At 37.9% G+C, this 15,815-nt stretch overlaps 1 protein-coding gene across 1 annotated transcript in view; it reads left to right on the top strand.

Annotated features, from left to right (window-relative positions):
- The window catches only part of slc2a13a (solute carrier family 2 member 13a), a 113,362-nt gene that overhangs the window by 87,057 nt on the left and 10,490 nt on the right, over window positions 1–15,815 (top strand). The window contains exons 5-6 of the mRNA XM_028450045.1: window positions 10,803–10,966; window positions 11,046–11,166. Coding sequence (XP_028305846.1) covers window positions 10,803–10,966; window positions 11,046–11,166 — 285 coding nt within the window. The remainder of the gene's footprint in view (window positions 1–10,802; window positions 10,967–11,045; window positions 11,167–15,815) is intronic.

Below are 15,815 nucleotides of genomic sequence, written 5' to 3'. Positions count from 1 at the left end.
CAATTATGTTAGAGCTACTGTATATAGTAATTTTAGTTCATTTTGGTCTCTACTTCGCAGGGGATAATGGGTGGTGGACCTCAGTATTACTATAACTCTGGCTACGGCCCTGTATCTATGAACCAGGTTATTTGCTCTACTCCTGCAAAGGCTCCTATAAAAGGCTTCAGCACAGCTATTAAGCAATGAGAGCCACCTACTCTACTAAAAGCCTCAGGCTTCTCACTGCACTGAGCTACAATTTGTACGACGTGCTCTGGTATGGCTAGTATTAATGAGACATCAATCAACCACCCATAGTGCTTACTCCTAAAAATGGATTTGACAGCTAGAGGAAAGTCCCTGTGTGTCTGCCTCATGCTGTGATGTACTTCCCCTACCTTGCGTTTTCATTAAGATTTAAACTATGACACCACAGGGTGTCGGTGCAGGTTCTCACTCACTCAGGTCCATGTTTTCATTCCCTCTGTAGAACACAGGGTGTCACCAAGTTTGCCGTCATTGTTTTATATATTGCATTTAATGTAGTGCTGGGCAACTAATTAAATTTTGAATTGAGATTAATCGCATTATTCTCCGCGATTAATCGCAGTGTTTTGGGCAAAATTCCATAATAATTTCAAACGTAGTGTATTGCACACTTTTATTTGAAAAGTACTGCTGTATAAACAAAAGTGCAACAATAGTTGGTTTGTAGAGACGTAACACAAACATAAATATACCCCCGAATACCAGAGCCAGTATCAACCGTCTGAGCAACAGCAACATTTTCTTTTTTTTCTAAAGAGGTAATGGCAGAAACATGTTTTCTTTTATTAGGGAGCAGCATAAACAGGCTATTTCCAGTAGAAAGCGTCCATGTAAAGAGTGAGATGAAGTGGTTGACCACACACAATAAAAAGTGCAACACCGCGATTTCCTTTGTAGAAGACTCTTTAGTCTTTGAAGTCCATGTTGTACTAGATTTTCCTTGGATAATCTGATTAAAAATAAATAAATACAAAGAAGTAAAAAGGGTAACACTTTATTTTAGGGAACACCTATAAACCATAATTACTTGCTTATTAGCATGCAAATTAGTAACATATTGACTCTTAATTAGTCATTATTCAGTACTTAATGCCTTATTCTGCAAGGCCTTATTATGTAACCAGTAAGCCATTAACTAAGAGTTTTCCCTCAATAACCTTAGAATTATTACTTATTAGTAGTAAATAAAGAAGTTGTTGTATATGAATTACGATCTCATCATGCTAGGGTTAGTGTTAGGGTTAACATTAATCCTAATCCTAACCCTAACCCTAATCCTGTTTGGACTGTGAGACTGCCATTAAGTGTATAATGAGACATTAATAAGAATAAAGCATTAATAAGTACTTAATGACTATTTATTAACCAGTATGTTACTAATGCTAATAAGCAGCTAATAATGGTTAATAGGTGTTCTCTAAACTAAAGTGTTATCGTAAAAAGGATTGACATTGACAGAATTAACTACATTTATCCATTCCTTCGTTCCATTTTTTTACTCTTCTGCACCAGTAGTGTCCAGTGAGAGCAACGCTGTGACGCTTTTATAGTCGACTCTTTTTCAAACAACTCATGTATTCTTCTCGTGATGGTGCGCCTTGGGGGAGGCTCATACCTGCCGTCATGCGTTGCGAGAACGTTCTGGAAGTGATTCAAAATGAAAATGTAAGAGCTCGGTACCTTTCCCCTTGTTTCTGTCCCACGAGTTATTTTCTGTTCCAGATCCTCATCATGTAACATAACATCTGACCCAATGAGCAACAGACTTTCAAAATAAAATAATTCAAAAACTGTGTTAATGTGTGATAAAATAAGTGTCGCCGTTGATTAATTAACGATGATAAAGCGATAATGATGCGTTAACTTGCCCAGCATTAATTTAATATTATTGCAACTCTTTTGCTATGTACTGTAAATAGTGTAGGCTAAGGTTTAAAATGCTTCTCCGTCTCAGTAGGTAGCGTAACTATGTATAAGGTGCTTGAGCCACGGGACTTCGATGGCTCGCGAATGGTTTTTAAACAGTGTCATATGAGTACATGTCTTATAAATAAAAAGCATTTCTTTATTATTTTCTGATGGGCTTATTTAATCGTATCCCATTATTGTCCTTTTTCACACTGTCCTTGCTTTGACTGAATTTGTCTCTGTTGATCACACATTTGAGATTTCACACCCATGTTCAAAGCCTTCATGTCCCACTAGACACCATTTCTCCCATTCCACTCCTATGCTTTATCCTACATATAGTCTAAACTGATAGTTGGTGTGGCCCATCCTTGCCTACAGAGGGTGCAATAGATCCTCTTTAACTAAACATTTCATTAAATTAGGTGTGAATTGATAAAAAAACAAAACAAATCGACATATTACCTTTAAATCTGACTGTAATTAATCACAATTGATCACTAATTTATCAAATTATTGCACAGAAATTGTTTATTCGGAAACGGTTACATTTATTGAGGTGAAATGTGTAATAGTTTTTTGGCAAGAAAAATATGTAAAATATGTGAACCATGCAAACAAAGGTTTTGGCTGACTTTAAATAAAAAAATAAAAAAAATAGTACTTTATAATGAAATGCACAAAGACTCTTACTGTCAATTTGAGAGAACTGCACAATAAATCTGAGCCTTGAACATACAAACGTGTTCAAAAACCAACTATTGCTCTTTTACATTCAGGTGCTGAGGCACAGCAGTCTGTCCAAGTTACTGGAGGAAAGAGCGGCTCCCTTCTTTTAAACTAAACTTCTTTTTTGAAACAAATTTACGAAGTAAAAATAAAGCAAAAAGTTCACCCAGTAATATTTACAACCCCAGTTTATTGCCACAATCTTCATGCTGCGAGGAAGCATTATTTATCTTCTTATTACAGACGGATCCTTCGCGTTTTCCAGTTTGTTCTGTTTAGAGAATTGTATATTTGAAAACACTTAGGATATAATTTCAAACACACTTGTTTATGTTTAGAGATAATTTATAGTTGAAGTCTGTTTATTGATAGAAAAGTGAATCATTACCTAAAATTAAACACACGTGTTTCTGTGTTGAAGGTCAAATTGTCATCTTTCTCTTCTGAGCTTTTAATTCAATGAATTGGGCTGTTTTTAAGGGTAAAAATATCTGTTTTATTTATATTTATTTTTTAAATATGTTTAATTTGTGTTTATTTAGTCGTCCCTCTGCTGTGGGATGTGTTTCCAAAGTAAATTCCCTCTTAGTGCTCAGTGTCTCTCTGCATTGGTTCGTATGTTAGGAATCAATGCATGTGATGACGTGTGTCGTACCTGTTTAGCCTGAGCCTTTTGTTTCTGAGACTAAATGTGATGCAGCTCTGTGTTCGTATGCATCCATGTGAAAAAATAGGCCAGTTCCCCAGGGACTTGGCACATCTCTCTTTCACACTCTCTCCATCCGTCTCTCCATACACACTTACCCTGGTCTGTGTTATTATCGTCACACCTGCATCCATCCCTGTTCCTTTCTATCCATTCATTCCCTCTCTAAGCTTCCACTTTTTCTAACTGTCCTTCTCTCTGACTCCTTTCTTCCTTTAACCTTTCTTCATACGCACTTGCACACGAGCCATTACTCATTCATTAGCACCCACTCACTCTCACTACTTTCACACTTACACACATGCACCTATACTTGCCTGTTGGCTCCATCCCTGCAGCTCGCTGCCTTGTAGTTGAACCTTCTGTCTGTTCTCAGCTGCAAAATACTCCAAACTATCAAGTTTCATAATTAGATCTGTGTTAGGCCTGTAAGTAGCACTTAGTCGCTGAGACTCCATGAGAAGCTGGCATACAATGAACTGTTTGCATCAATACTCATTGAATGAGTTGAATGTGCGTTCCTGGAGGACGACAGTCCGTTATGTTTTAGACGTCACCGTCATCATGAGCTACTTAATGCAGGCAAGAGATTTAGAACTGGCAAAGTCTAAATGGGCAACTGGCAGCTCGGGGGCCACATGCGGCCCTCAGTCTAATTTTGTGTAGCTCCCCAAAACAAGCATTATATATATACATTTATTTTTATTTTTTTTTAAGGATATAAAAAATACACAAAAAACACAAAATATTAACAAAAATACAAAAACATTAATTAACATCCAAAACAACAAACATAATGCACAAAACAACTTCAAAAACACTAAAAACAACAACAAAAACCATACAAAATTGACAGGAAAATACATAACACAACATTAAAAACACACAAACCCTTTAGGCAAGTGCTCAGGTTGGTCAATACTCTAAATCCTGACAATGTTATGTAGCCATTAGACAATCACATTTTTGTTGTTTTTATTGTGCACCATTGTCTTCCCTCTTTCCCTGTGGACTTTGTGTGTGTGTGTGTGTGTGCGTGTGTGTGTGTGTGCGTGTCTTCCATTTTTTTATTACGCTGTTTATTTAACTGCTGCTGCTGAAACTGCAGATTTCCCCTTTGTGGGACAAATAAAGGTTATCTTATCTTAATGTTTGCAACTCTACGCTAATAACAGTTGCTATCTATGGTCTGAACTTACAGGCTTTTTGTGTGTCAAGTTTGTGACCTTTGTGATAAAAAAAAAATAACATCCATCTGCGATTGATTTAGCGAATAGTTTCAACAGAAAGTCAACACTCATGAGCAGAAATATTTCAGCCATTATCTGTCGGTTAATACATTTTTCTCAATTCCTCCCCCCCCAACAGCTCATGAAACCAGATTTGTGAAGCCTTTTAAAATGTCCACGCTACAGTAGTGTATTGTCAGTCGACATGCAAAGCCAACACTGCGGTCTTTAAACAGCACATGGTCAACAGCTCCCAGGAGTCAACAGGCTGTAATGTGTTTGTAAATGTCAGCCATGAGTCAGCGATGTCCTCTCAGCATCAACAATGCCAAAGGACCAGAGCAGCCTGTGGCATTGAATCACAAAGGGATCAACATCTCAAGTCATTTATAAAAGCATAGGAGAAAAATCTAATATATTATCAACAACAGATGTACACATTTATTTTGTTTAAAAACTGCTTTTAAAGTCATTTTTTCACAGAAGCGTATTGCATTCACTTGAAAAAAAATTATAGTTAATTAATTTAATTAATAATTATTTTTTTTGGTTTTTGTTTAATTTGATAAAAATGTACTTTCAACTTGTTTAGGACGCTGGGAAACAGTTCTGTCTTTAAACCATAATAATGATGGCATTACAATGAGTCATTGGCACCTGAGGACTTTGCGGTTGCTCAGAAGGAAAGCTCAGATGTGTGGGACATGTAGCGACGTTTCTCCAGGATCAGTCGGACTGATATGGAACGTTCCATGGATATGAAATGATGCATTTGAAGTCCATTCAGGCTGGCTGTGTACTGTAATAAATAAATACTGTAATAATTAAGGTTTATTCTTTCTTTCGTCTTTGTTAAACGATTTATTCTTTTATTTGTCTTTTTTTTTTTTCTTAAGTGGCTGTAACGAAAGCAATTTCCCCCAGGGATTAATAAAGGGATTCCGATTCTGATTCTGACCCGAAATGGGTAGAGAATTGAAGCGTGCGGCAAAATTTGCACGAAAAACCGAACAAAAAAAATTTGTCCCAAAAAAAATGCTCTGAAAAACAGGGGGGGAAAAATTGTCCGAAAAACTCAAAAATAGCTCAAAAAACAAAGTGGGTACAGTTCCGTAAATTTTTGAACAATTTCAAAACTGAAAATAAAATGTTCAGACTGATATGACGTAGTCATTGATTCTGTTATGGATATGATTTAGAATAGAATAGTGTCTTTATTGTCATTGCACAAGAATATACAGTGACATTTGTGGTGGTTCACTGTCACGGTGCAGAAGAAATACATAAAGTAAATGTAAAACAGTATTAAAGTGTTGAAAGTGTCTATTTGTACAGTTGCCGTATGATCAACCCCCGGTGCTATTGGTACGGTGATCGAAGTACACGTGCGTAGCGTTTTAGGTTTAGGGTTAGGTTATAAACCAACATCCCAACAATTTTTAGGGTTAGGTTGAGTCACGTGACCTAAACTGGCTAAATAGGGGCGCTGCGTACGGATAGAATGTCGATATATTGATACGGCAACCGTACGGATAGCCACTACCCTAGTGGTCACGGCACATCACTGCATCTAAGGGTTAAGGGAATAGAATAAATAACACTTTGTTGTTTGAAAGATGCAATTTTTTGGCCACATAAATGTATTCTTACATCACTTATGGTGTTTGCTCTTCTCCTCTTCCTCTGTCTTCCTCATCCCTTTCTGCTTCTCCCCATTCTCACAGTCACTCTCTGTTTATGTACTGAGTGAGACGTTTGGAGTTGAAGCATAACGAGGGTGTGGATCTGTTTTCATTTTCAGACTGGAGGTCAGGGCATGATCACACCAGTTCTTGTTTGCTCTAACCTGTGTGGGTGTGTTCACTGTGTGTCTGTCTGTGCTTGTGTAGCAATGAATACTTTAGCTACAGACAACAGAGAAAACATTGGTATATTCAATGAGTGATATCGTCTGATGGTGCAGAAATCATAACAAACCAAATGAAGAAATACCCACCAACACATCATTTTTCCTCTCCCAGTAGAAAAAGCTGAGTCAGCTCATATAGGGCGTTGATAATGAGGTGCCAGTGTGTTGTTCACGGAGGGAAAATAAACCAGCTGAGAGAACAACTGGACACTGTGAAATGGGTAATGTGTTGCTGCGACAGCACTGTCAGAGCTCATTTTATAAAACCAAACACTTGTCGTGGAGCTGTCACACGCCTAACTTGTGTTGTTTTCTATTGTAGCCCCCTGTATTTGACCCCCTTCCAGTCTCTGGTTTTGTGCTTAAAGGTCCCACGTTACGCTAAATGGACTTTTCTGTGCTTTAAACATCATAAAGTGCTATATGGGCTTCATACACATGCCCAAAGTCTTTTTTTCATTGATTCCCTCAATCATTAGTTAGAGGGTGATTTGTTCCTTTCTTACACCTCGCTCCGATGTGATGACGCGTTCCCACTTTGATGACAAATTTGAAGCGGCACTGAGTTGGAGAAGCCGCGCCTCCAGGAAGCTCTCTGCCGTGACTGACATGTAAACAGACACGCCCACAAAAGTGAGCACTTCAGCGTCCTTAACACAGTACTATGTATGTATTTTCTACAGTCTATGTATGTACCAGCGAACGCCCCGCCCCCACGCTCTGTCTTTTGTTTATAAAGCAGCATGAGCTCAACTACGGAGTGGGTGGGAGGAGGGTGGGCCATACTCTGGCGGGGAGGAGGAAGTCAGTGTTTTCATCTATAGACACGCCCACTCATGAATATGCATAAGTCGGCCGCAAATCAGGCTGTTTGTGTAGAGTTAATCAGAAAGTTACTTTTCAGAGGCTAAAACTCTGGAAAACAGGCGAGTTTGAGAAAATAAAGCTCTATGTTTTGGGGGTTCTTAGAACAAATAGAGATGGGTGAAAAATAGTGAAAAAGTACGCATGTTCAATCACAATCAATAAATGCTTGAGATTGACCCTTGTTCTGAAATGCTGCTATCGTTTGATTGAAGTCACAAACCAGCCGTATAATTCCACTAAAAGCTGAAGTGTAAATTTAATAATGTTGCACTATCAGGAGGGAATAGAAGGATGAAAGACCTTTATCAGTTGTTTGTGCTGTTTTTTATTGTGTTTTTGTGAATAAGTGGCAATAAAAATGGGCTAAAATCAATCATTTCAAAGTGTGAGGCAGGGACATGAACACATTCAATTACTTCAAGACAAATGGTCTTAAAAAAAACACAGGAGTTGGGGTTAAACAACAGCTCGAGGATCGTCTAAGTGATGAGTGTGTATTTAACACACGTCCTTTCCTCCGTACCCCACACATCTGGGAGGGTTCTGTGTGGAGGAGTCTCCCTCTGCGTTCACTGTGGCTATCAATTTAATTAATTATGAAACGTTGTGTATTTTTTATCCCCAGTTCTCTGCTTTTCCAGTCAACTCTGATTTTCTGTTTCAAAATTTCATCAATTCCGTTTCCGAGTTTACCCGTTTCCATTTTATTTCCATTGCGTCGTTAAAATGACTTAATCGAGTCAACTACTGTGTTTTTCATCATTGTATTTATTTAATTTGTAAAAACAAGAAAAATATTGTGGAACTGCGTGATATGCTCCCAGAACATTAAAATAAGGCTTTAGTCCTTTAAAGACCACCAAATTAAGTTTTGCATGAAATCTCACACAACCCTGTTATTCTGCAGCGTGAGATTTTGAATGAGTCTGTTTGCTTTACACTTTCCTATTTTCCAGGGAATCCAGCATTTAAATATGTGTTATTGTTTCAAAACATGCATGTGAGGTATTTCCGTGTATCGGGGCCTAATTTTAGATTCACATTCTCTTTAAAAGAAAAAATAATACAGCTACGCAGTCTGTCGATCAGTCTGCATTCTTTGAAGATGAACTACTGACCATCATCCAGCGCAGGTCTGAGCAGCGCTGTGTCACGCACACTCTCATATGTCACCACTGTGCCATCAGGGATCATGCGTAAATTACGCATCTGATCTGCAGATTCTGGCCTGACATCAACACGACACGAGACTTTGACGGTTAAAACATGGAGAGAAAGGAGATGAGTGGAGCAGTGAGTCCGAAGCGATATCGATCCATGGTCATATTCATATATCCATCTCTACGCACAGCGACCCTCTTTTTCTCTCTCACTCTCTCACTCACACACACACACACACACACAACTGGAGCCTTTTGTTAATCTCTGCTGTGCTTTCTGTCCACATTTACTGCAGCGATGATCTCTGTGTGTGTGTTTGCACCTCCTTTTCTGGTACTAAAACCATCACCGCAAGCAGTTCCAGATGTCATGAATCGCAACGCTCTCCCTGCGTAACTTTATTTGCATTTTCCCCTCCCATATTTTTGCTCCCCCAGGGAGATCCGCCAACTATGCATATTTATTAGGAGGAAATGCGCTAAATGAATTAAGGGCGCAGCTCACGCGCGCTCCCGATTCCCTGCCCTTTGTTCTCCTTATTATCGCATGGAGTGACATTTTCACACGTTTTAATACCACTAAACCTTTTGTGAATCCGTCCCTTAGTGTATTAAAGTGTCAACCAAGTAGCGTTTGTCCTCTTGACAAAAAGCTCTCAAGCAGTTTTCTTACTGACGAAAACAACTTATTTCTATAAAACTTGTTGATGAAAACTAAGGAATTACTCAATCTATCCTTTTCTTATATCCTTTTTATTATTATCGGGTGTAGTTTCCAGGCTGAACGCAGTGATTGTGTGTATGTGTGTGTCCTGTAATCAGTATATAGTCTAGATTTAGGATGAAACACAGCAGGTTATAGGCTTCCTGCTCACAGGAGAAACATTTTTCCCCACTCCTGCAAAACTGGATATTTTTCTTTTCTTTTTTTTGTATAACACTTTTTAAGCCAATCAATGTTTATAGATAGAATTGCTTAGGTGTTATGATTGTATAGAATTTTGATACTAAAGATTTATCAATATTTCTGGGAACCAGAATGTTTGTGTCATTGACTGCAGTCTGTCAGGGGTACGTTGATGAAAATTGGAGGAAATTGACCTACATATAGCAGCATGGTGCTGGTGCTTCAAGTGTAATTACAGTGAATGAGAGGACTATTCTTAGCTGATTGCTAATTACATAGTGGAGAGGCAGCCTTTGGTAGTGGCGTGTAGCGTCATATCTCACTACATGATGTCAACCCACATACCAAGAAACAGGTACTATTTAAACTATCATATAATCCACATTTTTAATGCTGGACTTCCTAAAATCATCAAAAGATACAAAAACAAGCTTGACAAAGCTATTTGAGTAGCTTGATGATGTCATAAGATATATTCCTAGATCAAAAGATTTTGTGTTTTAAAGCAGTGTTTCTCAAATGGGGGTACAGGTACGCGATGGCACTACAGGGAGTACTAGAGATAGAGGAAAATCATCAAATGAAAGTATGAAATAAATATAGGGTTTTATGTTTATTTTTAGTTAAAAAAGGATAATCATACTAAATATTACCAGCAACACACAAAAACAACATCAAAGACACACTTAAATGAGATTAAAAAAAAATACACAGGATTACTGCAAAATACAAAAAAATAACAGAGGAACGTACAAAACGACATAAGAAACACCGAAACAACACCAAAACCACACACACACACACACTGAAAGCGAATCATTTAAATAATACCAATAACACACAAAAACGATAATAAAAACACACACACAATAAGAGAAAAATAAACTGAATAATAAAAAAAGAACAGACAAACGACAACAAAAGACACAAAACGACACAAAATGATGATAGAAATGATCTTGATAAGAGCATGAGGTCATACTTGGTAACACAATGGGAGGGAGATGACAGAAAATGATGAAAACTGTAGAAATAAATCTATTTAGCAGACACTAAATACTTTTTTCATTCCACTTATTTACAATGAGTTTCTTTATAATGTGTGTTGTCACTAATTTATTCCATCATTATGCTCTATAGTTCTTTCTTTCATAGTATTCTGAGCAAACTCTGTTGTAGTCGGACAAAGGGGATACTTGAGCCAAAAAAGTTTAAGAGCCACTGTTTTAGAGAAACCCCTGTAAGGACCCCTTGATTTGTCACATACTGGTGGATGGTTCATTTTTACGCATTTCACACAAGCTTTGTCAAAAATTCCAGTTTTAATTATTATGATTGTTGTATTTTTGTCATTTAGGTACTACAGCGCCACCATCCTTCAGATGTCGGGAGTGCGGGATGACAGACTGGCCATCTGGTTGGCAGGAATCACCACGCTCACCAACTTTCTCTTTACACTACTGGGAGTGTGGCTGGTGGAACGAGTGGGACGCAGGAAGCTCACACTGGGCAGCATAATGGGTAAAAAGCTCAGCGTTGGCACATCCAAACCAAAGTGTGAGCCCATATCTGCTCATGACAAAGTGACATTTCTTCACAGGGACAAGTTTAAGTTTGTGTCTATTGGCTATTGGGTTCCTGACGTCAGCGCAGCACAGTCCTCCTGTTACCTTCCACACACTGGACCCTGCCATGGCCAACTCCACCTGCTCCAAGTACCAGTGAGTAGTAAATCTCAGGGTTTTTAGGGCTGATCACTGAGAATAGATCAGTAACATTGTTACCAATCAAAATCAATCCATGATTACTAGAGGTGGGATGATATACTGAGTTCGCGACACGTTATAGTTACCGTAGTGCTGTCAAGAGATTCAAAATGGAGAGATTACTTAATTGTGATCAGTAATTAATTTATCTAATTAATCGCCATTTAATCTCACCTAAAAAATTTTCCCAAACTCTTTTCATTCAAAAAAATGACATTCTTAATAGAAAGTATTTATTTGTACGTTTACCGTATGGACAACCCCCGATGCTATTGGTACGTTTACCGAAGTACATATACGTAGCGTTTTAGGGTTAGGGTTAGGTTACAACCCTATATCGCAACAATTTTTAGGATTAGGGTTTGACTTACGGTTAGGTTTAGTCTTACTGACGGGTTAGGATTAGAGTTAAACTGGCCAATGAGGGGCGCTACGTACGAATAGAATGTTGGTATATTGATACGGCAACCGTACGGATAGCCACTGCCTTTTTAATATAATGTACATAATGTACAAACGTTTTAAGTGCCAAAACCACAGTGACTAGGAGATGATAAAAACAGCGACATCAAATGCAAAGGTTCACGAAATAAAATCAAGTAAAAAAGTCTGTTGTTTGTAGCGATGCACTGGGAAAACAAGCCGACTGGAACAGAGAACGAGCTCAGTGCAAACTTGTCGGGATAAAAAACAGTGGATTGAGCGGTTGTTGATCTTAGCCGCAACAAAATCGGCATCTACCGGCCACGGGAGCACATCGACATTCAGCGAAGGTGGAGTTACATTGTTCAAGACTTTTAATATTGGGAAATATCGTATCGTATTGTGACCTATGTATCGGGATACAAATCGTATCGCCAGATGCCAGGTAGTACACACCCCTATATATTATGGTATTGTATTATATTATTATATTATATATATATATATATATATATATATATATATATATATATATATATATATATATATATATATATAACAACGTTTAAAGTTGGTTTCTCCACATTTAACACGTGATTTGTAATACTTGCCTCCTTGTGGCTATAACATGGTATTACAGTTGCAGGAGTATTTTGCATCCAGTGAAATGCTGTCATATTCTTTAAGCTTTCCTTGAGTGAAATGTATTATATATGTATTATATACCCTACCTGATCACTGTGTGAGTTGGTTAGAATGAACTATAGGCTTGTCTTTAGATTTACTAGATCAATAATCAAACGTGCACACGCTTTCAGTTTGACAGGAATGTCAAAGTACCAAATCACAATAGTTTATGGTTATTTAATGTTATGTAATGTCCGCACATTAAACCAAGCACAGCACCCTGTCAGATGGAGTTCATCTATAGTCTCACAAAGGCTGGAATCATAAACACTTACAGTCTTTCATCATCACACCAGACAGCAGCTAATGGAGTCACTAACCACTACCACACACTCACACCTACACGAGGTGGTCATTTGAAGACATGAGTGCTTTTACTACATGACAGGAAGTGCTTCGTTAGGTTCATTGTGTTCCAAAGAGCCCATACATACCCTCAGTGACCACAGCTGCATCAGGAGAGGCATCAGCATTAGCATCAGCATCCTCTCATTATCAACAATCAGTGCATTATACACACACACACACACACACACACACACAGTAAGTCATCTTCATTTCATTCGCATTTGTCACATTATATCATTTAGAACACGTTTTAGTTTCTATTCTTGGTTTACGACTGTTAAAAATAGAAAGAAAATACTTTGTTTTAAACCAGTGGTTCTCAACTTTTTGTGTCCCATGTACCTCCTTGGATCAACCATAACATTTTGCTTAGAATACAATGAAAAAGCAACTATAGAGCATAATGATAACACACATTTTAAAGAATCTTATGTTGTAAATAAGTGAAATAAAACCGTATTGTAGTGCCTCCTGAATATATGTATAGTTTTTATTATTTACGGACATCTCCTGCCTGGTGTGGGACCAAGACTGACTCTTGTATTTTTAGTGGTTTTATTTGTTAATTTTACACACTCTCAAGTACCCCCTGTAGTGTCTTAGCGTACCCCTAGGGTACACATACTCCCATTTGAGAACCACTGTTTTACACTATAAATGTATTTCTTCATTCAGGTTGGCCGTGATACAAAGCATTCATAAGTCATGTTTTACACTTGTTTTAGCTTTAGATGAAGTTAGTTTTTTAATGATGTTTTTAATTGAATAGTGAGTAGTGGGTGTCAGACTCATTTTAGTCCAGGGGACAAATACGGAGCAATTTAATCTCAAGTGGGCCACAGATTTTATGCTGGAAAATGAGTAATTTCAACATTATTGGGCCCAAGTTTGCACCACCTTCTTTTTGACATTTTTGTCAAATTTTTGTCCTTTCTTTGATTTTTTTTTTTTGGCTACTTTAATCCAAATAAGCTAACTTTTGCCCAATAAATACCACTTGTTTTTCATTTTACCCTACATTTTTCCTTTTTTGGTTCCACATTTTTGCCCTTTTTCACTATTGTTTGCCACATTTTGCCCATTTAAGCTACCTTTATCCGTTACATATCACCTGGTTCCCCCTGGTGCCCGTTTTTTGGCCTCTCTTGACTGCTTATGGCCCATTTTAGTCACTTTTCACTGTTGTCTTGCTACGTTTTTTGCCACGTTTGGACCATTTTTAGCCACTTATTACCATGTCTGCCTCCACTCCCTCGAAAAAACTCAAAAAAAAAACAAACAACGTAGCGGACTAGACCGACCCATTTCAGGTCATTGCCCACCAGGACGATGACCAGTCCACCTCTGCCTATATTGACTTTTTCTAGTGTTGAATAAAAAGTCAGCTAACTGGGGGAAATAATTTATTTTTGTTCCTACAGAAAGAAACAATTAATAAAATAAGAGATCCAGACTGTAAGACCTTGGTAAATACACAAAATGACACGCAAATAGCTTTTCAAACAACTATACTCACAACCACATACAAAAGATGAACAAGAAATTAAAAAACTATTGCAACCCTTAAATTTACCTTCATTATCCGAAGACCAACAGACTGTACTCACAGCAGATATTACAAAGGAAGAGATTGAACATGCCATAACTAAAATTAAAAGCAAACAAATCACCCGGTCCAGATGGCTACTCATCAGAGTGGTACAAAATTTTCTGAAATGATTTAGTCTCGATTCTCTCTCAAATATTCAATGCCGCTCTAAAAGAAAGGAAAATGCCACCATCATGGAGGGAGGCCATTATCTCTGTCATTCCTAAAGAAGGAAAAGATAGAAAAGAATGCGCTTCATTTAGAGTAGACCAATTTCAGTTTTAAATCATGATTATAAGTTATATACAACAATCCTAATGGAGAGAATAAAGGAGGTTTTTTCCTCAGCTTATCCACACCGACCAGACAGGATTTATTTCACAGAGACAAACGCATGATAACATAACACGTACGTTACACATTGTCAGTCATATACGAGAACAGAAATGACCGGTCCTGCTGGTCGGTTCGGATGCAGAAAATTCCTTTGATTCTGTCAGTTGGAAGTTTTTATACAGAGTACTGGAAAGATTTGGATTCCCTAAAGAATTTGTTAATGGAATTAGTGCATTGTATGGAAATCCTACTGCCAGAATTAAAATCAATGGGTATTTGTCAGATGCAATGAAACTAGAACGAGGAACGAGACAAGGCTGTGGAATGTCGCAATTAGTTTTTGCTCTCTACATCGAGCCATTGGCTCAATGGATAAGACAAGCAGAAAATATTAAAAGCATCTTAATTGAGGATGAACAGCATAAAATCGCATTATACGCTGATGACGTTTTGGTATATCTGACGGAACCTTTAAAGGAGACATATCATGCATTTAAATCCTTCCTTTTTACATATAAATCATACAGTTGTGGTCTATATAAAGCGGAACTGCAATGCTTGGGTCTGAATTCCTCATTATTATAGCTCCACAGACCCCTTTTTTACCCCTTTTCTGATGTGCTTCTGAGCGAAACTCGTTTTGGTGCGGTCTCTTTAAATGCCAATGCGACACTTCATACCCCGCCCCCTCTTCAGGTTACAGAGGTGACACTCGGTTCTACTCCACCCTGTTCGGCCATTTTTGTAGTTTGATAGAAGAGATACGATTATTTAGCGGCGCAGAAACTTTTTATTCACACGTTATTTACAAAATGTCAACAACAGAAGACTTGTCCATCCAGCCTTACATGTTCCAGCCAGAGTCTGACCCAGTGGAGCGAGATGAAAATGAAGATAATGAACCTGCAGAACCCTAACAAGTGAGCTAACACAAGCACCGAGCTAACGCTAGCGCCAAGCTAACGTCACGAAATGCATTTTAATAGTCTTTTCAAAGACAGAAACGGCAAAATGAAATGAATAATGAAAACTTTAGACTTAAATTAAATCACGTAGGCCATATCATCAAGGATCTAGAACGAGCACACAGCGCTAACATATGAAGTCTGAAGACGGTGCAACTGCTAAACAATGACAGGGACGTCTTATCACACTTTTTAGCGTTATTTACAGCTTACCGAAGTTCTCTGTTCGTCTTCTCCAAAGATAGAAGGAATTGAAC

This window comes from Gouania willdenowi, chromosome 6, assembly GCF_900634775.1.
Source record: "Gouania willdenowi chromosome 6, fGouWil2.1, whole genome shotgun sequence".
In the NCBI taxonomy this organism is placed as follows: domain Eukaryota; kingdom Metazoa; phylum Chordata; class Actinopteri; order Blenniiformes; family Gobiesocidae; genus Gouania; species Gouania willdenowi.
The sequence above is the reverse complement of the archived record's forward strand: the minus strand, read 5'-3'. Positions and strand labels throughout refer to the sequence as shown.